The sequence below is a fragment of the Spinacia oleracea genome, chromosome 3 (genome assembly GCF_020520425.1).
Source record: "Spinacia oleracea cultivar Varoflay chromosome 3, BTI_SOV_V1, whole genome shotgun sequence".
In the NCBI taxonomy this organism is placed as follows: Eukaryota; Viridiplantae; Streptophyta; class Magnoliopsida; order Caryophyllales; family Amaranthaceae; genus Spinacia; species Spinacia oleracea.
Genome location: NC_079489.1, coordinates 19,321,201 through 19,345,166, shown reverse-complemented (window position 1 = coordinate 19,345,166; position 23,966 = coordinate 19,321,201). Strand labels below are relative to the sequence as shown.

At 37.5% G+C, this 23,966-nt stretch overlaps 1 protein-coding gene and 1 long non-coding RNA gene across 2 annotated transcripts; one reads left to right on the top strand and one right to left on the bottom strand.

Annotated features, from left to right (window-relative positions):
* Positions 1-740: 740 nt before the first annotated feature.
* On the bottom strand, positions 741-2,118 carry LOC110795857 (uncharacterized). Its single transcript, XR_002535448.2, has 3 exons — positions 1,963-2,118; positions 1,443-1,515; positions 741-779 (listed from the first exon to the last, which is right to left on the bottom strand). It is a non-coding gene; the product is annotated as an uncharacterized lncRNA (long non-coding RNA).
* Positions 2,119-13,227: 11,109 nt separating this feature from the next.
* LOC110788920 (polygalacturonase-like) lies at positions 13,228-16,128 on the top strand. Its single transcript, XM_021984533.1, has 4 exons — positions 13,228-13,701; positions 14,473-14,762; positions 15,581-15,809; positions 15,910-16,128. Exons 1-4 carry the CDS (start codon positions 13,228-13,230, stop codon positions 16,126-16,128), a joined length of 1,212 nt encoding a protein of 403 aa, XP_021840225.1.
* Positions 16,129-23,966: the final 7,838 nt, after the last annotated feature.

The window sequence follows — 23,966 nt, the reverse complement described above, 5'->3', positions numbered from 1 at the left end:
CTTTGGGTGGTGGCTGTCGTCTTTGTATTTCTTAACTTTTGTGTGATGTACTTAATGGATTACTCGTTTGTTTCATTTTGTTCGACTTGTCACGTAATGGCGTTTTCTAACTATTGTGTTGTGTCCTATGTTTCCCCATTGCTGACTGAGCCAATGTGCTCAACCTTTGATTTTGTTATGTATCGTATCTTGCATCATTGCTGACTGAGCCAATGTGCTCAACCTTTTGCTTTCGTTTATATCGTATCTTGCATCATTGCTTACTGAGCCAATGTGCTCAACCTTTTTCTTTTGTTTATATCGTATCTTGCATCATTGTTGACTGAGTCAATGTGCTCAACCTTTTGCTTTCGTTTGTATCGTATCTTGCATCATTGCTGACTGAGCCAATGTGCTCAACCTTTTGCTTTCGTTTGTATCGTATCTTGCATCATTGCTGACTGAGCCAATGTGTAACGCCCCGACTTCTAATCAATTTTATTAAGTTAATTAATCTATAATTAGCAGCGGAATCCTAGTTTAGTCGGTGCGTCACATGTCGTACCTCTCTATTGAGAGGTACAAGGCGCATAATTAAATATAAATATAAACTAAGATTAATGAAACAAAAGACTCGTGATATTAACTAAATTGTCATAATACAAACTATAATAATTCTTAGAATTAAAGCTAGATTTTCAGTACATAATTAACTAGTGAAGCTCACTTATTAAACTGAGTAACCTTGCTTTAACTGATACGTCCTCACCACTAATCCATCCCGTTGTCCTCTTCGGTACCTAAAACCAAAAGCAATATCATGAGCCGAGGCCCAGTAACAACTACCCTAACAACGTAAATTCATTTCAATTCATTTTACTTGCAAACAGAAGGAGAGTAGAATATTGTAAAACCTTTTGCAAATCATTTCATAAAATCTTTTGCAATTCAAGATAAACAAATAAGATAAAATGTAATAGTTTTCCATTATATTATTAAAAACATTCATTCATGGTTACTGGCAAGTATGAACAGAATGTAGGACGTCTCCCACCAGATCGTACCATCATAATCAGACAGAAACAGACGTTACCCATCATGGGGTAGCGGGGTACGAGGGTACGTGCACGACCATAATCAGAATCAGAATCAGAATCAGAATCAAAACAGAACAGATCAAATACTGCAAGAACCTTGTCTTTCGCTTTTCATTATCATGTTTCGTTTCTTATTCATGCGTTGACAGAATATCATTTCATAATCATAAATCATGCTTCGTAAGGCTCATTGAAATCATTCATACTTTAATAAATTCATTATTGAAATAAAAAGAGAATCCCACGATTCAAACAAGAATCGTATCATAAACATGGTTGTAAATCATAAAGCTTTTCTCAAATTCATAAATCATTTCCATAAACGCATTTGCGAAGGGGATTGTGGGTGTTAGCAATAGATGTTACCTCAACCTCTATTAGCACTCGTTTTCCTTACTTTCGATGAGCCGTTCTTCTTGAGCTCCAAGGACCTCTTCTTCTTGTTTATTAAATAATTAATATTAGTAACTCGATTGAATTAATAAAAACGACTTATAAAATAAAATTATCCTTTTTACTTTTTGAAAAACGTTAATTCGTAAATTATAAAATAATTAATAGAAGTACTTTTATATTCTTAATTTTCAAAGTTATAAATTAATAAACGTCATATTCTTGATAATAAAATAATAATAATAATAATAATAATAATAATAATAATAATAATAATAATAATAATAATAATAATAATAATAATAATAATAATAATAATAGTATCATTAGAATTTATATTTCAATAACGACTTTATTAAACAATTGAAGTAACTTTAAAACACAGCAAAATAATTAAAACGTTAGAATCTAAATAGAAACGAAAATGAAAATAAAAAAAATAGAATAGCAATAAATAAATAAGGCTTTAAAAAATAAAAATGGGCCAACTTACTCTTTAATGGGTCAAATAAATGGACTATGGGTATTTATTTTACTGATTAAATTTGGGAGTAGTTCCTGGAAACCAAATTTGGTCTTTCAATATTACAGGGGAACGAAATAGGAGAAGGCAGAGGAGGAAGGGAAGGAGGAGCTGTGTGGGGTTGGTTCGCCGGTCGGGCTAGGGTAGCGCCGGTGATTCAGGCGGCGAGGAGGGTGGTCGCGGGTTCCGGTGGTGGTGACGCTGCAGGGAGCGCAGCGAAGAGGAAGGAGAGAGGAGGGAGTCGCGAGAGGAAGGGGAGATGAGGAGGGCGAACGGTGGTGGAGGGAGGACGACGAGCAGGAGGGAGGAGCAGGAGGCGGAGCGAGGGCGGCTGGACGCCGGCGCGAGTCCGCCTTCAGGTGGCTTCCGGTGGTGGTTGTAGAAGCAGGGAGTTTTTAATTTGATTTTTCTTGAATTGAAACTTGCTGAAATTTGAGGATGGATTTGCAATTGATTTGTGAATTGAATTGAGTTGAATCCTTGCACTATTTATAGATGAATTTGAGTGATTATTCAGATTGAAAACCAATTTTGATTGGGTGATTTGGGTGGTGCATCATATGGTGGAGAGAGCTTGATGATGGTGTTTGATTTAGAGATTTACACGTAGAAGAAGCTAAGTAGTGAATTTGCAATTTGCAAGAAACTTCCATGGATGCATGATGATGAACATGGTGATTAGTGATGATGATGCGTGATGTTGATGATGTTGGTGTTGATTTTTATTTTCCTTTTTCTTTTGAGTTTAGAATTTCTGATTTAGGATGGCATTTTGATGGGCTTGAATGGCTTATTGGTTTGGGCTTGACTATGTAATGTTGAAACGATTGACCCAATGAATATATTTTAGAAAATAGTTTAAATAACTCGATACGTTTTTAGAAAATAAGTTGCATATATAAAAGCATTGCGGTTTTAAAATCGTAATTTTATAAATTAATAAAGTTTTAGAAACTAGTTAACTCAAATCAATAAATAATATAAATGATTAATATTTTCGCTTATAAAATTATGAAATCGCTTTAAAAAAATAACTTAGAAAATCGTTACATTTTAGGAAATTAAACATAATTCATAATCCAAAACATTTTAATTTCAATTATAATATAATTAAAACAACCGAAAAAATAATTATAAACGAAATTTAATTCACTCGTTTTATAAAAAGAAAACTCAAATTTCAAATTAAGACTAATTGTTGTTAATAAATATGTTTTAAAATATGGGGAATTACACAATGTGCTCAACCTTTTGCTTTTGTTTATATCGTATCTTGCATCATTGCTGACTGAGCCAATGTGCTCAACCTTTTGCTTTTGTTTATATCGTATCTTGCATCATTGCTGACTGAGCCAATGTGCTCAACCTTTTTCTTTCGTTTGTATCGTATCTTGCATCATTGCTGACTGAGCCAATGTGCTCAACCTTTTGCTTTTGTTTATATCGTATCTTGCATCATTGCTGACTGAGCCAATGTGCTCAACCTTTTGCTTTCGTTTGTATCGTATCTTGCATCATTGCTAACTGAGCCAATGTGCTCAACCTTTTGCTTCGTTTATGTTGTATCTTGCAACATTGCTGACTGAGTCAATGTGCTCAACCTTTTGTTTCGTTTTTGTCGTATCTTGCAACATTGCTGACTGAGCCAATGTGCTCAACCTTTTTCTTCGTTTATGTCCTATCTTGCAACATTACTGACTGAGCCAATGTGCTCAACCTTTGATTTTGTTTATGTATAGTTTACCTGGAATATACTTGCAGCTTATATATTAGATTTCAAAATATGGCTCTATCGGCCTTGTTACATTATGTTTTCGTACAACGTCATACATGGAATTTTCTTAAGGTATCTGCGTTCCATGAGTTCTTCAGCGGTGTTCCATCCATCTCCATTAGTCTGTACGATCCAGCTACTACTTCTTCCCATATTTGGTAAGGCCCCTCCCAATTTGCAGTCAGTTTGCCTTGCTTTTGAGCCTTGCCGGTTGTCGCCGTCCTGCGGAGTACAAGGTCGCCTACTTCTAGTTTCCTATGTTTTACCCGCTTGTTATAGGCCTTGCTCATTCTGTTCTTGTATGCTGCCGACTTAATTTCAGTTTGCAATCTGACCTCTGGCAAGAAATCTAGCTGGTGCCTGAGTAAGCTGTCGTTTCCATGTTCTTCATAATGCTGGATGCGGAAGGTGGGTAGTGCTACTTCAGCCGGTATGACTGCTTCTGATCCGAAGCATAGTTTGAAAGGGCTTTCTCCCGTTGCTTCTTTTACCGTCGTTCGATTACCCCATAGAACTTCTGAGACTGTGTCCGCCCACTTTCCCTTGAATTCATCCATCTTTTTCTTAAGGGCTATGAGTATCTGTTTGTTTGCAGCCTCGGCTTGCCCGTTGCTCTGTGGGTGGCAGACTGACGCGTATGTGAACTTGATCCGATAGTCTGCCAAGAATGCTTGGATAGGCGCGCAGTCGAAATAGCATCCATGGTCGAATACTATTGCTGTCGGTATTCCGAACCTTGTTATAATACTCTTCCAGATGAATTTCCGTACTTGGTTGGATGTTATCTTTGCTACCGGCTCGGCCTCAATCCATTTTGTGAAGTAGTCGACGGCAACGATCAAGAACTTCCTGCCTCCATAGGCTGTTGTGAAGGGTCCCACAATATCCATTCCCCATTGGGCGAATGGAATTGGATTCAGAATGGGCATCAGGTCATTTGATGGCATGCGTATTACTGGAGCGAACAACTGGCATTTTTCACATTTCTTGACGTAGCTTTGTGCGTCCTCGAGCATAGTTGGCCAGTAGTAACCTTGTCTTTGGCAGATCAAAGCAAGTGTTTTTCCTCCTACATGGTTTCCGCATATTCCTTCATGCATCTCTTCGATTAATCTTGCGGACTCGTATGCCGTCAAACATCGCAGCAGGGGGAGACTGAATGCTCTTTTATAGAGTTGTCCCGGATATATATAACGTACCAGCAGACGTCTTTTTAATTTTCTTTGCCTCCTTGATATCGGCCGGGAGCACTCCTGTCGTCTTGTACGTCCAGATATTGTCGTACCATTCTTTGTTTGCCGTGATGACCATTACTTCTTTTCCTTTATCCTCCGTACTCCTTCTGTGCATGATTTCTATCATTACTGATCTATTGAGTTCGACTGCTTTCGAACTGGCTAGTTTTGCTAGGCTGTATGCGGCAGTGTTCAACGCTCTAGGGACCAGCTTGATCTCAAAAGCTTCTAACTTCGCTGTGAGTGCCTTCAGTTTCTCTTGATATCGCCGCATTGACGGCTCTTTGGTTTCGTACTCTCCTGAAAACTGATTTTCCACCAACTGAGAATCTGTTGTCATTACTATCCTCTTGGCATCTGCCAACAAACACAGCTGTACCCCTGCGATGGCTACCTCATATTCTGCTTCGTTGTTCGAAGCTGCAAAAGTGAATCTGATTGCGTATTCGAACTTATCTCCTGTCGGAGAAGTCATGACAACGCCGGCTCCCGCTCCCGACTGGGCGGCTGATCCGTCCACCGATATTTCCCAAGATTCTGCTTTGGCTTCATCTTCCTGATAAGATGCTTCGACTACAAAGTCGGCCAAGGCTTGCGCTTTTATTGCATTGTGCGGGTGGAATTCAAGATCGTACTCCGACAGCTCTATTGCCCATCGCAACAGCCTGCCGGCTGTATCCATTTTTTGCAAAGCCTTCTCTAGTGGGAAGTTCATCAGGATTTCTATGATATGTGCATCAAAGTATGGTCTGAGTTTTCGGGCGGCTATCAGGACTGCATAGGCTATTTTTTATATCAGCGAGTATCTTGCTTCTTCCGGATTTAAAATGTGGCTGACAAAGTATATCGGCTGCTGGACTTTGTCTTTTTCGATGATCAGTACGGCAGCAATGGTTCGGGCTGAAGCGGACACATACAACTGCAGCTTGTCGCCCTCTTCCGGCCTGGCTATCGTTGGCAAAGCTCGAAGATGGTCTTTAACCTTCTCAAAGGCTCTTTCTTTGGTTTCTCCCCATTGAAATTTTCCGTTCTGCTTAAGAGTGTTGAAAAATGGGATCGACCTGTCGGCTGACTTGCTAACGAATCTTGTCAGGGCTGCCATTCTTCCTGTCAGCCTTTGTACATCTTTGATGCTTTTTGGCTGAGGCAGATTGAGTATTGCTTCTACCTTATCTGGGTTTGCGTCGATACCTCTCTCGCTGACAAGGAAACCCAAGAACTTCCCCGATTTCACCCCGAACACACATTTCTTGGGGTTCAGCTTCATCTGGTACTGGCGTAGAGTTTCGAACGTTTCCCTGAGGTCGTCCACATGGTCGTTCTCCAATTTGCTTTTTACTATGGAGTCGTCGACGTATACTTCGATGTTGCGGCCTTTTTGGTTTGCAAACACTCTGTCGACCAGCTTTTGGTATGTTGCCCCAGCGTTCTTTAGCCCAAACGGCATGGCCTTGTAATAGAATACTCCCCCCTCGGTGATGAATGCTGCTTTTTTCCTGTCGGCCGTTGCAAGGCTGACTTGGTGGTATCCGGAAAATGCATCGAGGAAGCTGAGCAGTGCGTGGCCGGATGTGGAGTCGACTAGCCTATCGATTCTTGGCAGTGGGTAGCAATCCTTCGGGCATGCTCTATTCAGATTTGTGAAATCTACACACATTCTCCACGAGCCGTTTGATTTATTAACCATTACGACGTTGGCCAACCATTCTGGGTAGTCGCATGGTTCAATAAATCCTGTTGTCAGCAACTTTTCTACCTCCTATATTGCTTGATTTTTTTCAGTTGAGAAGTTTCTTTTCTTTTGTTTTACCGGCCTAACTGATCTGTCGATGTTCAGTCGGTGCTCGATTACATCCGGGCTTATACCTGGCATTTCTTCTGCAGAAAATGCGAACACATCCGCGTGTTCTCTCAACAGACCGATCATGTTTACCCGCAACTGTGGGTCAATGTCGGTTCCTATCTTCACTGTTCTGCCGGTTTCTCCTTCCACCAGCTCAATTTCCTCCACCTCTCCTCCGGCCTCTAGCTTGGGTAAGGTAGCCCCCTTCTCGATGCTTTCGATTGTGGGTGACTCCTGTTTCTGCCTTTTCTCCTTCTTGGGCAACAGAGATTGTTCCCCCTCTGATTTTGGGGTTTGGCTTTTTGCCGGTCTTTTCGTTGCTGCCTCCCTTGTTATATTCATCGATGGGGTCAATCGGCCTGGTGTTTTTAATGCCGTCAAGTAGCATGATCTTGCTGACTCTTGACTGCCTCGGATTCTCTCAGCCTTTTCGAAATTGGACATGTATATCATGGTTAGATGGTATGTCGATACCACTGCCTGTGCATCGTGGATGAATGGTCGGCCCACGATGACGTTGTATGCAGCTGGCACTTTGATTACCAAGAAGTCTACCATTAGGTCCCATGCGGTCCTCCCCTCTCCAATCTGCACCGGTAGCCTGATGCTACCTTCCGGAAAGACAGTGGCTCCGGAAAATCCTATCACTGGATAGTTGACTCGTGTGAGCTCCTTCTCGTCTATTTTCAGCTGAATGAAGGCTTCCCAAAAGATAATATTCGCTGAACTCCCTCCATCCACCAATATTCTTTTTACTGGGAAGTTTTCTATTTCGAGGCCCAAAACCAGTGGGTCGTCGTGGGGGTATATGATTCCGCGGCAGTCGGCAGGGGTGAACGAGATGTTTGGCATGACTTGGGGTGACGGCCATTTTCTGGCGCTATGATAGTTTATCAGGTGGTGGTGCTCGCCCAGGCTTCTACCTGCTCCACTGATTGTTCCTCTATGGCACGGTCCGCCGGATATGACCCATACTGTCGGCCCTTTATGGCCATTGTTTCTAGCCTCTCCGCTGCGGCTGGTTTCTGGTGCCTTTTGTTATATTCTGAGTGGTGTTTGGGTGGATGGTAACCTGTTGTTTGTGTTATTGCTCTGCCGGCTGCTATTCTGTTGGTTGTTGTTGCCCTGTCGAGCTTTATATTGCGTCAGGTAGCCTCTCCTGATCATATCTTCGATGTTATCTTTCAAATCTTTGCAGTCTTCCGTATAGTGCCCACAGTCGTCATGGAATGCACGGTACTTCGACTGTGGTCTGGGTTTGTCGCTCATTGGTGGAGGCATTTTCCAGTTTTCGTTTTTATTGACATTGTAAATTGCGGCTCTTGGGGCGTTCAATGGGGTGTATTCATGGAAAGTGGGGTAGGTGTTGGTTGACTGTTTCTGGTGATCTCTCCCTCGGAGGTCCCTCCTCTGATCATCCTTCCTGAATCCCCTATTCTGATTTTGCTGCGCCGGCTAAGCCGGCCTAGGCGCGACATTTCTAGTCGGTGCCGACTGATAATGGTTTGGGATTGTCATCAGTTCATCACTTTTGATGTATTCATGGGCCTTCACCAGTGCGCTTCCCAGATCCCTGAAGGATTTCCTTCCCAAGTATTTTTTGAACTCGCAGTGGTTCATTCCTCTCATCAGGGCCACCACAACTATATCTTGTTGCAAGTTTGGTATGCTGGTGGATTCGTTGTTGAATCTGGTGAGGTAATCTCTTAAGGACTCTCCGCTCCTTTGGGTGACTGCCATCAGTTCTCCTGACGTTTTCTTTCTCTGCTGCCGACTGATAAACCGGAGCATGAACTCTGCTTTTAACTGTCGGTAATTGTATACTGACCCCTTTGGCAGTCCCTTATACCACCCGGACGCCACTCCCAACAGTGTGGAGGGAAATACTTTGCACCACATGGCATCGGAATCTGTATACAGCATCATATGTTGCTCGAACGTGTTGCAATGGACCTCCGGATCGGTGGATCCGTCATACTTGCAAAGTGGGAACTTCAATTTCTCCATTGGTTCTTCCAGAATGTCCGCGCACAGGGGTGAGTTTGCAGGTTGGATGGTGTAACGGCGCGGCGCGTATCTTTGAGGCGCTTCTCTTGTCTCCTCGATGACCATGGGTTCTGACCGACTGCGCAGAGCAATCGCCTGGTTTGTGTTGGGGTGTTGTTCGTGTTGTTCTATGATCTGTTCTCCGAATAGGTTTTTTATCGGTAGTCTCTTCCTCTTTGTGTCGACTGGTGTTTCCGTTGCCTGGTTCATGATTGTCCTGGGTGCGGGTTCTGTGTTTGCTTTCCTTGCTGGCTTCAGGGACGACATCGCGGCCATCACCGCCCTTGCTGTGGCCAGCTGTTCCTCCGAGAACTGACCGGCGAGTTCAGACGGCATTTGCGTGTTATCTTGAGCTGGGCTTTCGGGCTCTTCGTCTGAGTCGTCGTCCTCGACTGAGTATCCAAGGACATGTAAGGGTGTTGCCGCAGTCGTAGTTTTGCTGACTACCGACTGGCTCCCTAGCTGGGGGGTGGGTTGATCATTGACGGGTGTTATGATTGGCTCTGCTGAAAACAGCGTGGATTTCAGCGAGGTTGTTGTTTTTGTCGTCTGTGTACTCTGTGGGGTTGTTTTCGAGGCCTGTTTTTTGCTTTTCTTATACGAATCTGACTGCGTACCTTCCATTCTCAATGGTGAACTTTGATGGTTTGGGTGTTTTTTTTTTTTTTTTTATATCTGGCTGTGGGTTCTGTTTACAAGTGGGGGTCCCCTCCTTCTAGCGCCAATTGTTCCGGTTGTGGACTTGGAACAGGAAAGGGATGACTGGCTTCCGACTGAGATTGCTGACTGGATCCTGCACAGTGAAACCGTTAACTAGCCTCGGGGGTGATCCGAGAATTACCCCTCCGATGCTTAAGTCAGATTATGCTGATAGCTCTGTAATAAATGCTTATAAGAATGATTGGGGTGGAATTGCGTACCTTTGGCATTGATGGGGGTCCGTATATATAGACGGGTTACTTGTACGGAGGATCCGGGTTATTACCCGTTGGGTCCGGGTCCTCTCTTTCGGCTCTGATAGATGGATGATGTCAGAGCAATGCCGGCTGGGATTGTAAACCCTGACTACCGACTGCACCCTTGGTGCTTCTTATGAATATATGCATATGTTACAGCTGTTATGGGCTGTCCTACCGGCATGCCGGTAGGGCTTCCCGTACACAACTCATACAACTATACAAGTACATGTTAGACCCTGTTCTTCTGATCTTTTTTTGGATGAACTGGACTGAACTGAATAAATAATAAATAATAAATAATTATAACAAATAACAAACAATAATAATATAAAAATAATAATATTAATAATACTAATACTAGTAATAATAATAATAATGATAATAATAATAATAATACTAATCCTGGGTTCGGTGACTGGCAATGGCGTCTTGCTACCTTGCCTTATTCTTATGGAGGATTGGGTGTTTATTCAGCTGGTGATGTTCGGCATTATGCTTTTCTTGCATCCCGTTTGCAGTCTTCTGGTTTGCAGGATTCGCTTCTTCGGCGTTCGGGTGTTGATGGTCCAGGGTCGGCCTTTGATGATGCTCTTGGTCTTTTCAATAGGACCGTGGAGACCGACCTTATGAGTAGCCCTAGTGAGATCGCTGCCCCCACTCTCATGAAGAAATTGGCAGACATATATTTCACGAAGGTTACTGCTGATGCGGAATCCGCCCACTCCTTATCTTCCCGTCATGTTGCCCTATGGAAATCACAGCAGGGGGATTCCTCCTCAGCTTGGTTGCGGGCAGTCCCCATCTCGGGTTTGGGCCAGACTATGAACGGTAAGACTTACTGTTCGGTTCTTTGCTATCGGTTGGGTATTCCGTTGTTCTCTGATTCGGCGCCTTGTTCTGCTTGCTCTCGGGTTTTCGATGGGGACATTTATGGGGATCATGCCGTGTCTTGTGCTGGGATTGTGGGTATTAAACATCGGCATAATGTTGTTCGTGATACCCTTTTGGATATTTGCTATCGGTCGGGGATTTCTGCTCGCAAGGAGGTTGATGTTGGGCTGACTAGTGAGAGTAATGGAGCTCTTCGTCCTGCAGATATATTGCTTTATTCTTGGGATGGCGGTGTCGATGTGTGTGTTGACTTGACTGGGTCTTCCCCCATGACGCAATCTGGGTTGTCAGACTTCGTTCCGGGTCGGGTTGTGGCGGTTGCAGCGCAGCGGAAGCAGGATAAGTATGCGACACGTTGTAGGGCTTTGGGTTACGGTTTCTTTCCTTTTTCCTTCTCTTCTTTTGGGGAATTAGAGAAAGGTGCTGTTCCGTTACTGAAGCGGGTCCAGTCGTACTCTAGGGCTCAAGACATTGGGGCTCGGGCAGCTGCCCACATTTTCAGCAGGATCGGGTTCGCCATAGCTAGAGGAGTGGGGGCCCAGATTGTATCTCGGCTCCCCTCCAACTTCTTGTAATTTACTTGATCTTTGTAGCTTGTTAAGCTTGTAACGTTTTGGTGGTTTCCCATAATAATAATAATAATAATAATAATAATAGGAAATAAAGATGAACAATACAATATAATTAATAGTAATATTTAACATTATTATAATAAAATAAGATCATTAAAGTATAAGTTAATTAGATCGATGAACACAATGTCGTTCTTTTGAATTGAACTGAATAGGATGAGCTAAACTGAATGGAACTGCAATTAAGTCCAAAAGCACCTGGCCTTACTCTCAATTAATTCACCTTATTTCCACTTATTTCGGGAAAATAAGTTCAGATAAGTTCTGTTAAGTTCAGATAAGATAAGTTCAGGAAAAATAAGTGTTGACCAAGTACGACTTATGACTTAAATAAGTTTTAATAATTTCAAATAAGTTCAGAAAAAATAAGTGAAAATCAGGTGAATAGAACGCACCCTTAGTGAATATTGAATATATGAAAGTATAACTCTAATAAGCTCAAGTCAAGACAGTAATTAGGCATGAATGTCCGACTGAGCAAAATTAGACTCGAATAATTTTTGCCTCTGAATTGCTTGTTCTTATATTTATAATTTTATATACTATTATAATATATGATATTATATTCGATTTAAAATAATCTTTACAAATACTATTTACACAAATATTAAGACAAGAGATAGAAAGTGTGTATAAGAAAGTGGATGAATATAACAAATTATGGATAAAGTAAGAGATATTTGTAAAGAGGTGGGTGAGTGTAAGAACAAAAATGAATCAAGTACGGAAATTGAGTAAAAAATTGTAAATATTGTGGGGGTAAGAATTGTAGGATAATAAAGTTTTATGTCAAATAGTATATAAAATAATGTAAAAAACATTATTAAACAGATTAAAATGGAAAGTATAAAGATCTTTTTAAAACTGAGGTTAGCTATATTTTTTACTCCGATGTAAATGTTTTGACTTTACACTTACACAAAAAGTAAGCTAATTCTTACCTTGAATCTATCTTTTAGATATCTATGTATTGTAGTAAAATTTATGCTACGTAGAAAGAGTAAGTAAATTTGAATCTTTTCAAAATACATATTAAAACTTAAGCTACAATTACAAAGTCCCATAAAAAAAATGTTATTGTTTTATCCACTTATATAAGCTTTAATTTATCCTCTTAACTTTTACAAAAGGTCTTGCACGCACAAGTTATACAATAAACTTATTGTACACCAAGATAAATTTTACACATTTTTTTGTAACTTTAACCTAGTTTTGATTAACTTTTATATTAGTAAAAAAAAAGTTCATAGAAATGGTTTAATGATTAATTTTATACATTATTAGTGGTTTTGAAAATATATGTTTTACTAAAATGAAAAAATTTATCACTAAAAAATAGATAAGTTTTACATATATAAGCTTAACTTTTAAACATTTTGAGTTAACTTTTACTCCGGTGTACAATATTTATTATACACCCTTTGTAAATAAGAATTTGTGTAACCTTTAACCCTTGTTTACTAGCTGTATCCACAATTTCAATTCATACACAACATATGTTTCATACGGAGTACATAATTAAAAAACATAGCAACCAATAATAATACTGTATATATAATAATAGCATCAGTATTACCACTCCCAGATTTTATGAAAGTAGTTTAGATAGACCAATCATAGCATGGGACTAATGGGAAAAAAACGAGGGTGCATCGGAAGGGGGCTATAACATGTCTTCCAATTTGTAATTTTTTATGTAATAATTATAATTATTCAACATTTCTGCATGTTATGTTACGTACGTACAAATATAATCCTATAAATACCCTTCACCAATCCATGTTATTTCCATCCTCAACATCCCAAACTTCCTTTCCTTTTTCACTTTCTTCTCTATTTTTTTCTACTAAGAAAAATGGAAACCAAAGTAACATCATTATCCTTAAAACCTATACTTATTGTTTTCTTGACCTTAATCTTGGTCATAAACCCACAAATCGTCGAAGCTAATGGTCCGAACAATATTAACTTAGTGAGCCTTGGTGCGAAAGGTGACGGTATAACGGATTCATCAAGGGCATTCACGTCTGCATGGAATAATGCATGTGGGCTGAGAAACCCTACCATAATATTTGTCCCTCAAGGAAGGTACATGGTTAACTCACCCTTAATATTTAGTGGGAAGAATTGTAACAACAAAGCTATAAAATTTGTCATTAGAGGTACCTTAGTGGCCCCAACCGACTTTCGAGTGCTTGGAAATTCCGGTACATGGTTTTCCTTTGAAGATGTTACCGGAGTTTCTATCTCCGGTGGAGTCTTTGATGGACAAGGTGCTGGTTTGTGGGCTTGTAAGAGGGCTGGAAAGAGTTGTCCCCCGGGAGCTACAGTAAGTGATTTATTAAATTAATTACTAGTTTGTGCCTATGCTACGTACTGCGTAGTGCTCAGGATATCTATCTATTACTAATGGGGGTTTTTATTCGACGTCCTAAATCGCTAAAAACGCCCGCGTATTTATGATGAAATGCCAATTTTACCCTTTTAAAGAAAATTACCCCATCTCCCTTCACCCTTCTTCCCCTTCACATTTTTTAAACTTTTTTTCGAATCAAAATTAATATATAAACATATAAAAATTTTAAACTACAATTTTTAAACAAAAACTGCTAACAATTTTATTTTTTTCAATTATATTAATTATTTTAATTATGAAATTTAGTAATTATTCAATTCTGTTTTTTTGCAACACTTTTTAGAATATTCGAAATTAAAAACGAAATAATAAACTATTTTTCTTATTTTTATTACATTCGTTTTTACCTAGCGGGAAAAAAAATTAATTCATTTTTTTTTAAAACACAAGGGCCGCCCGGAATTGGAGGCTCGGACCATAGTTGGTCCACCCGGAATTGACGGCCCGGACCATGGTTGGTCCAACCGAAATTGGCGGCCAGCACCATGATATATCAAGTTAATTTTTTATAGATATGATAGTGAGAATTTATGGTCAAAGTTTTGATTAGTTGAACACATTTTTCAACTTGTCATCTACTCTTACAACAAACCGATCTTATGATAATTTGATGATTTTCTCTATTGCAATATATTAACATAGATTTGATGATGTTCTGATCTAACAAGTTTTATATATGTGCAGACAATTAGGTTTTCTAATTCGAGGAACATTATAATCAATGGATTAACGTCACTGAACAGCCAATTGTATCATATTGTTTTTGACGGTTGTACGAATGTAAAAGTACAAGGAGTAAAAGTGTCTGCTTCAGCTGCAAGTCCTAACACCGATGGCATCCATGTTCAATTATCAACCGGAGTGACGATCATGAACACTAAAATAGCTACAGGAGATGATTGTGTATCAATTGGTGCTGGCACTACTAACTTATGGATTGAAAATATGGCTTGCGGACCTGGTCATGGCATTAGGTATTTATTTATTAATTAAGTGTGATTTCAAACAATTCATTAGGTTGAACTCTACACCATTATACGTAGTATACTATTACCTCCGTTTCAGAAAGTTCTTTACAGTTAGTATTTGCACAGACTCCAATTCAATATTTAACTATTAATATATCCAATTTCGTATGTGGAAAAAATATAAAAAGTTGATATTCTGAAATATATACCGAGACCAATCTGACAAGATCTTACATGTAACGTTTTGATGTATATAATAGTGAGAATTTACGGTCAAAGTTTTCATATTTTAGACACATATTCTTAAGTGTAAAGAACTTCTCGAAACGGAGAAAGTAGTATTTTAAAACACGAACAACTTGGACTCAAATTAATAAGTGTTACCTAGGGCTAAGATAGTGATTCCATTGCGGAAATTAAGTGTTCTTTAAGTTTAAATGCATTAACACTACATCTGTTTCAAAATGATATTTACACTTTCTCTTTTAATCCGTTTCATAATAATCTTTACACACTTCACTATATTCTATTTTTTGACGTGAAAATTTACTATTTTACCCCTCTTACCCCCATAATATTTTATAACTTTTCATTCACGATCTCTTACTTTATTCATTTTTTTTTCCACCCACCCACATTTTTACCCATCTACTATACTTTATACATATTTTATCATATCCACTCACTTTTTTTACATATTGTTTCTATTTTGTCGTAATATTTGTGCAAATAGCTAGTAACCGTAAAGATCATTTTAAAACGGATCGGTAGTAATTAGCTAGTGTTTTAATTAATTAACATGGTTTCAAATGATTGAATCTCAGCATTGGAAGTTTAGGGAAGGAGCTAAACGAGGCAGGGGTAGTGAATGTGACAGTCAAGAGTTGTAGTTTTACTGGCACTGAGAATGGAGTCAGGATTAAATCTTGGGGAAGACCGAGCAACGGATTTGTGAGAAATGTTCTGTTTCAACACCTAACAATGGTGAATGCTCAAAATCCTATCATCATCGACCAAAACTATTGTCCAGATGAGAGGGGTTGCCCTGGAAAGGTAACATTAAATCTTTCATTTGTTTGATCATCAAATCGATTTTATCCACTTTCTAGTTTCTAGTGCTAACTTAGGAATTGTTTACAAATAAATTAAATAGGTTTCTGGAGTAAGAATCAGTGATGTGACATATCAGGATATTCATGGATCATCAGCCACACCGATTGCTATGAAATTTGATTGCAGTTCAGAATACCATTGTACGAATATCAACTTAGATGGTGTAGATCTCACCTTTAGAAATCAAGAGGCGGGATCATCTTGTATTAACACTATGGGACGGATCTTTGGTTCAATTGAGCCTAAAGGCTGCTTCTAGGGCCGGGCATAAGTTGCAAACTCAAATTATCACAATTTTACCAAGTACTACGTATTTGTTAATCATTGATATCATTTGTGAGGACTGAGGATATACTGCGGAGTAATTTAAATCCGATTATTTTTTAAACAAGGAAAAAAAAAAGAATAAATCCGATTATTTGATATGTATCATTGATATCATATGTATCTTTATACGTCGATATCGACTTTACTCTTTAGTATTGTTACGGTTCGTGCTTGGTGCACCTTAATTTGAAATGAAATACTTATTCCAAAATTCATAGTTTTTTCCTACGATTGGCAAGGGAAAAACTCTATTGATATACACCTACTACTAGTCTACTACGAACTACGAGGTATATTCTACTTCTTTCATTTAGAAATAGTTGCACCACTTTCACTTTTATGTTTGCCAACGCACAATTTTAACCATTAATATCTTTAATTGTCTGTTAAAAAAAGTAATTTTTTTTATAATTTGAAAAATAAATATTGAGATAAATCCAATCACTTTTTTATATGATTCGTAATAATATTTATTTTTTGTAAATATACTCCCTTCGTATTTATTTAAGAGATACACTTGGCTGGACACGGGTATTAAGAAAAAAAATTGAATGAAATAAAATAATAAAGCAAGTGGGGTTGGATAGATATTTTAATAATTAAACAAGTGGGGACCATGTCATTTTGGTGGTGGAGGTGGGGTGGGTTCATGAAATTATTTGTTTAATAGGATGGTGGGTCATAGGGTAAATTATATGTATTATTTAATTAGATGGTGGGGTGATAAGTTACTAAAAATGACAAGTGTATCTCTTAAATAAATACGGCCGGAAAAGGCAAGTGTATCCCTTAAATAAATACGGAGTGAGTATATAAACAGTGCATAAAGTGAAAGTAGTGCAACTATTTCTAAATTCTCATGGAGAAAGTATATATTAGTCAACTCTTAAGTAATTTTTTTTTCCACATAAAATATTGATAATACCCTTAATATTTAAGGGTGCGGATTTTGCATAGGAAAAAATTGATAAATCCGACGCAATATCGTTGCCCGCTACCCGTAATCTTTTTACTGGCATATACGTCAACTAACAAAATTGAAACAAACTTTCATTGTCCTTTTTTGTCAAAAATATGTGTTGAACCAATATGGTTTTGATGATGACAAACTAAAGTAATCAACTAACGTGGTTTTCAAGTTGTATGTGTACAAAGATCATTAATAAATAGTTGAGCCCAAGTCATCAATAATAGAGCTTGCTGGAAGTTGATGATTGTGAGATGCTTATAACAAAGAAGCATAAAATCCAGAGCTGGAACTGTAGAGAAGTTCCTAAGGATGAACTCGATCTATAGAAGCTGGGAGTTGTAAAGTTCCTGCTGAAGAACTGGAACTCCAGATGAGCTAGAGGAACTCTGAAAGAGAAGCAGCAGTTCCTGAGGGGGAACTCGAAGAGAAGAAGTCTGGAGGTATGAGTTTACATCATGGGCTTCAATGTAAAGGAACTCGTGTAAGTGGTACTTGTGTCTGAGGAACTCAGGTATGTGGAACTCGTGTCTAAGTAGCTTGTGCCCGTGGAACTTGGTCTGCATCCTAAACATAACGTTAATATGTATTAATATAATTGTAAGTAAGTTTATAATATAAACGTGATTTAGGATAGTTTATTTAAGAGTTTTAATTTGATTAAAAGTCTTTAATAAATAGGTAATTGACTAAGTCTAGGATTCTTAATAAGATAAATAAGATTTATATTTTGGAATTCATTAAGTAGGGGTGTAGGTGGGTTAATAGGCAAGTGTGAAAAATAATATAATATTGGTAAAAAAAATTCATTTATAGAAGCGGTGCAACTAGGGGTGTCAATTCTCAATCCGACCCAGTGAACCCGATGGGTTTGTCCGACCGTTTAGAATCCGAACCGTTTAGAACCCGTGAGTTAAAATCCGAAATCCGATCCGATCCGATTATATTCAACCCGAATCCGACCCAACCCGTTAGTATTGATCCGATTAAGATCCGAATTCGTTAACAGTCCGATCCGTGACAATCCGATCTGAAGCGATCCGAAACCCGTTTATGATCCAATCCGTTTCAATCCGAATCCGTTCCAACCCGAGGAATATCCGTTTAATCCGACCCGTTTCAACCCGTGATCCGTTTAATCCGATCCGTTTTAAATCCGTGACCCGTTTAATCCGACCCGTTTCAACCCGTGACCCGTTTAATCCGATCCGTTTTTAATCCGTGACCCGTTTAATCCGATCCGTTTTTAATCCGTGACATATGGTTATCATCATCAATCCATACAATGAAGCCGTACATATGGTTATCATCATCAATCCATAAGATATCCAATTTCGTATATGAAAAAATTATAAAAACTTAATATTCTGAAAATATATATCGAGACCAATATAACAAGATCTTACATGATAACATTTTGATGTATATAATAGTGAGAATGTACGGTCAAAGTTTTCATACTTTGTACACATATTCCAAGACGTAAATAACTTTCAGGAATGGAGGTAGTATTAAACCAAGTTATACAATATACTCAATAACTTATATTATTGATCTTAAATTCTTATTACTTTTAAAAGTTAGTTATCGTATTCGTCCCCTATTTAAGTTATCGATATTATAATAGGAATTTTGTGGAACACTATCTTTAAGTTTGGTGGTTTTGTGAATTGCTACCTTATAAAAACTTTTTTTAATTTAACTACCTTATAAGTTTGGTTTGTTTGACTAACACTACCATTTGACGTTTTTCTTTAATGTTTTCCGTCGTGTATTTCTTCTATTCTTTTAAATATCTCTGTTCATTTGTCATTTTGTGCATTTTCCATATTAAATAACCGTTGTAGTGGAGTCCAAAGACGTAAAACATTAACAAAAAACGGCAAATGGTAGTGTTAGTCAAACAAACCAAACTTATAAGGTAGTAAAATATAATTTCCTTTTTAAAAGGTAGCAATTCACAAAACCACCAAAATTAAAGGTAGTGTTTCACCAAATTTCCATTATAATACTATATAATTTGGAACCGGATGGACCCGACCAAAATTTCAACCCGCTACCGAATAACTCGATACGGTAATTACCCGAACCAATTTAAAACTGAATCCAATGTAACCAGGCTAAATTTGTTTCAATCCGACCCGTTTTAGTCTGTTACCGATTAAACCGATCCGATATGAATCCGATCCGATACAAATTCGATCCGTTACGAATCCGATCCGATATGAATCCGATCCGATATGAATCCGACCGACATGAACCCGAACCCGTTATAGTCCGACTAAACCCGTTAACAATCCGTCATATTCCAATCCGATCCGATCCGACCCAAACCGACTACAATCCGACCCGTTTACAACCCGATCCGATATGAACCCGTGAATAAATAATCCGACCCGATCCGGTGCGTTAAGTTTTCAATCCGATCCGATCCGACCCGTTAACCAAATTAATCCGTTCCAATCCGATCAGTTTCAATCCGAATCCGATGAGTCCGACCCAAACCCGATCCGTTGATCCGATTTGACACCCCTAGGTGCAAGTATTAACTGACGGCCTGAAGAAGGTGCGAGTATTAAAGAACGGATGGAGTATATACAAGTGGAAACTATGTATTGAGGCAAACTATATATTGAGACATACGTACTCCGTACTTTTGTAAAAAACAGGATCTTACATGTATAAAACATGATCTTTTTTATATGATATGTTCAACACATATCTTTATATTATAGGGTTAACCGTTAACATGACGTCAATTTATATATTTTTTTTTAGTTTTTGTGTAACAAAAATGGTGAACAGTAAAATGCTAGTTTAGGGCCCGTGCAACAACTATTAAAATAATTCATTATTTTAATAGTAACTAAAAGACTTGTGATATTAGGAAAATATGAAAGTAAAAAGGATATATGAAAAAGTATAAATTCAAAGTTGTGTAAAAAAAATATTCAAATGAGCTAAATTTGCATATAGTAAGTTAAAAATTATAGTCGTTTACTTGTATGTAGAACGACCTAACAACATTAACCAAACCCGACTAACTCAAGACTAATTTTCGAAAAGACCCGAGTATAACCGAGTTAGTCAAATACAACATATTTTGAATTGAGTAAAACCTTGATAAATAAACTTATACTCCGTATGTTAGTCTACTTACCATATATTATTATTTTAATTAACATTTTTACTTACCAGTTACCATGTATTATAATTATTAATAGTAGACTAACATTAGAAGTTCATTTATCAATATTGTTTTATATTTCTTATCAGATTAAAAAGTTATAATAATACATAAATAAAATTATATCATAAAGGAAAAAATAATATTGATTTAGATTTCCTCCAATAATATATTATGCAGTACACATCTATGGTAATTAAAATATATTTTTATCTTAGTTTCCTAAAAAAACGTAATGTAATTTATTTATTTTAAAGTAAAAAGAAAAAAAATATTTTGGCGGAAAAAAATCGCACCAGGAAATGACATGTGTCATTCCTGGTGTCTTTTTTAGTATATAGTAATAGATGTGGAAAGTCACAACTACACCCGACAAATGAGTTATTCGGATAGGGTTTATTCGGATTTCGGAATGGGTCATTTCATGTCACTTTTAATTCGAGTCGGGGTTGAGTATGGTTCGGTTCGGTTCCGTTCAGGTTTTGGGTTTAATTCGGATATTTGATGGTCGGATTAGATAGAGTCCGACCTGATTTAGTTTTTCGGGTCAACATCAGATCGTTTATATTGGGTGAGTTTTCGGATCTGGTTTTCGGGTTAGATCTTAGTTTTTTGAGTTAGATCGATTTTTTCGAGTTTCGAGTTTTAATCAGGTTATTCGCTTTAGATTTGGTCGTACAAAATAATTAAGGGTTAAGCATATACGGTTCAGAGTTTATTTTAGTTGTTGACTTGTTGTTATTAATTTTTGTTAATTCTATTTCTATTTATTATTATTTTTATTATTTTTATAAATATTATTTTTATATTATTATTATTTATATTATTTATATTTATTATTATTATTATTATTATTATTATTATTATTATTATTATTTACTTGTAAAAATGTGATCGGGACATTGCTGATTGCTATGGTGTTTAAATATAATAAAAATTAAGTAACGTGTTAAATTACAAAAACTGGTTTTTTTTAAGGTGTTAAATGACAAAAAAAAAATTAGTTTAAACTATTGGTAAATTTGACTTGTTCTTTGGTTCGGATTGATTTTGGGCCTTTGGTTCGGATAGATTTGGATTTGTTAATTTTTTTACAGTTATTTTCGATTTCGGTTACTTCGATTTTGGCTGAATGCCGGTTCAGGACTTCAGGTTACTTCAGTTTCGGATGAATATAACCTTGGGTTACTTCCGTTTCGGGTGAATATCGGTTCGGGTTACTTCAATTTTGGTTGATTTTGGTATCGAGTCAAATCAATTGTGGTTCGATTTCGGGTCGAATCACTTTAGGTTTCAGTTTAGTTGTGGGTCTTTGTTTTGGATCAAAAAATCGGGTTACATATCAGATCAGTCAGATCGATTTTCGTGTCTGGATCAGTTTTGCAATTGCTAGGTCTAGTCACAAGTCACAAACCTTGGTAAAAGGCTATATATCAACTAACATGCCAAAATCTCTAACCCATTTTCCTTTTTCAGGGTATTATGTTATCCTTCTTTTACTGAATTTCAACTATTTTGAATCCAGTTGCTCATATGGACCATAAGACATACACTATTTTGTACTTCATTTCTCTCTAAAAGATTGACTCATAGTTAAAAATCACTTCATTAAGAATTGAGTGTAAATTGTGCACATGAATTAGTAGTGTGGGCTAGAGCTGTCAAAACGGTTACTCGAGTCGGGTTCGGGTCTGGTCATCTCGGGTCATGGGTCATGATCTGGTCGGGTCGTGTCAGGTCATTTTATCACCCGGGTGCAGGTCGAGTTCAGGTCGGGTTCGGTCACCTTGATTAGTTGTCGGGTCATGTCGGAGTTTTTTTTCATTTCGGTATAGGTCGGGTCCGGGTCGGGTATTTTACTAATCGGGTACAATTTCGGGTTCTGGTCTTAACTAGTCTGGTTTGAGTCAAACTTGTAGCAGTTAATTTCGGCTTCAGGTCAAGTTCGGGTCAAGTACGGATCAGATAATTATCAGGTAGGATAAAATTATGGTTAATTCACTATCGGATGCGGGTTAAGACCGGGTACGATAACTATCAGTTCTATTCAAGTTTTAACCTTATAATTAATTAACTTTTATAAATTTGGTTTAATGCTTTTCACTTGATCTAGATTAGGTAATTATAAAAAATAATATTAACTTGATTTATTTAGTAAGGTCAATGACAAATTGGGGTGTCAACAAGTCGTGTAAAATCAAGTAACGGATTGTTACGAGTTGGGTCAATAACAGGTTTCATAGGGTTATAATCGGCTTCGGGTTCACATCGGGTCGGGTGTTGAATCGGGTTCGGGTCATTCGATCGGTTCCGTTGACTCAGTTCTGTTATCGGTTATATTTCAGTCGGGTGCCAGGTTCGGGTCCGGATCATGCATTAACGGGTTGAAATCGGTCGTTGGTTTTAATGGGTTGAATACGGTCGGGTTACGTGTTTCCTATTTTAACAATACTAGTTGAACTGCCGCGTGCTACGCACGCGTCAGTCAACTTTAGTATTTCATATAACATAAATTAATAATTTAATCGTGAAGTATAAAACAAACATTTATATAATTTATATTTATATTTCTTTCATCCTATTTAAACTATATTTTATCGGTACTTCATTATTTATTTATTGTAATATTTCATTTTCAAATTATTTATTCTCTGCAATTGTGAATAGTGTCAAATTCTAAATTGAAACATCATTATAGAACGGAAGTAACACGTCGAGTTCTGGATTGACAAACGTGACTAAAGAATAAAATCACACTTTTTAAAGTAGAAAATAAATCGCATTCCAAAAATCAATATACTCCGTAGTAAAATATGGCACCATTACTTTAGATTTTGAATCCATACCAAGGTGTATGGTGTATACCAAACAGTAAGGAAAGAAATATACATCATCCCGCAATTAAACAAAACACAATTTAACAATTATGAGGTTTCCAATCCGAACCTCCTAGTTATGGGTCGTCAGGTATCCATTTCATTTCAACTTGTTGGACCAAACACCCCAAAATAATTCTAGTTAAGTTCAAATAAGTTATTCTATGTTTCGAAAAGTAAAATTTGGGTGAATTGAATATATACACATTTAAAAAAAAAATGTAAATGTTTATTAAATGTCTAAGACGTGTCGTTGTTGTTTTAGAAATCTCTACGATATCCATGTGGTATTGAAAACATCTCAATATTGATTGTTTGTTTCTAGATCCTCGTTGTAGGTTATAATTTTTGTGTTACAATGTTCATTCGAATGTCAAAAAAAAAAAAAAAAAAAAAAAGTACCCGCAAGGACAAAACATTTCAAAACACAAAGATAATTAACTTGAAAATTCGCTTTATGTGTCAAAGAATTAATGTCACAATAATATAAACACGCCAACTTTTTCCAGTTTCTTCTATGTAATGTTACTCCCTTCGTCCCGGAATACTCAACCCGGTTTGACCGGCACAGAGTTTAAGGAACTTGAATTGACTTATTTAATTTAATTTAATAGGTAGTAGTTGATAGTGGGGTATTATTTTAATGTAGTTAGTGGGAAATGTGTAAAGGGGTGGGGTTGGAGGAGAGTAGGGATTGAATTTTTAATTATTTTTTGTATGGAGTAGGGGGTAGGTGGGTT

Excerpts from the sequence above, each read along its gene's own strand:
- LOC110788920 (XM_021984533.1), top strand. The coding sequence starts at position 13,228 with ATGGAAACCAAAGTAACATCATTATCCTTAAAACCTATACTTATTGTT. Across the intron at positions 13,702-14,472 it reads GTTGTCCCCCGGGAGCTACA|ACAATTAGGTTTTCTAATTC; the intron begins GTAAGTGATTTA and ends ATATATGTGCAG. Across the intron at positions 14,763-15,580 it reads GGACCTGGTCATGGCATTAG|CATTGGAAGTTTAGGGAAGG; the intron begins GTATTTATTTAT and ends ATTGAATCTCAG.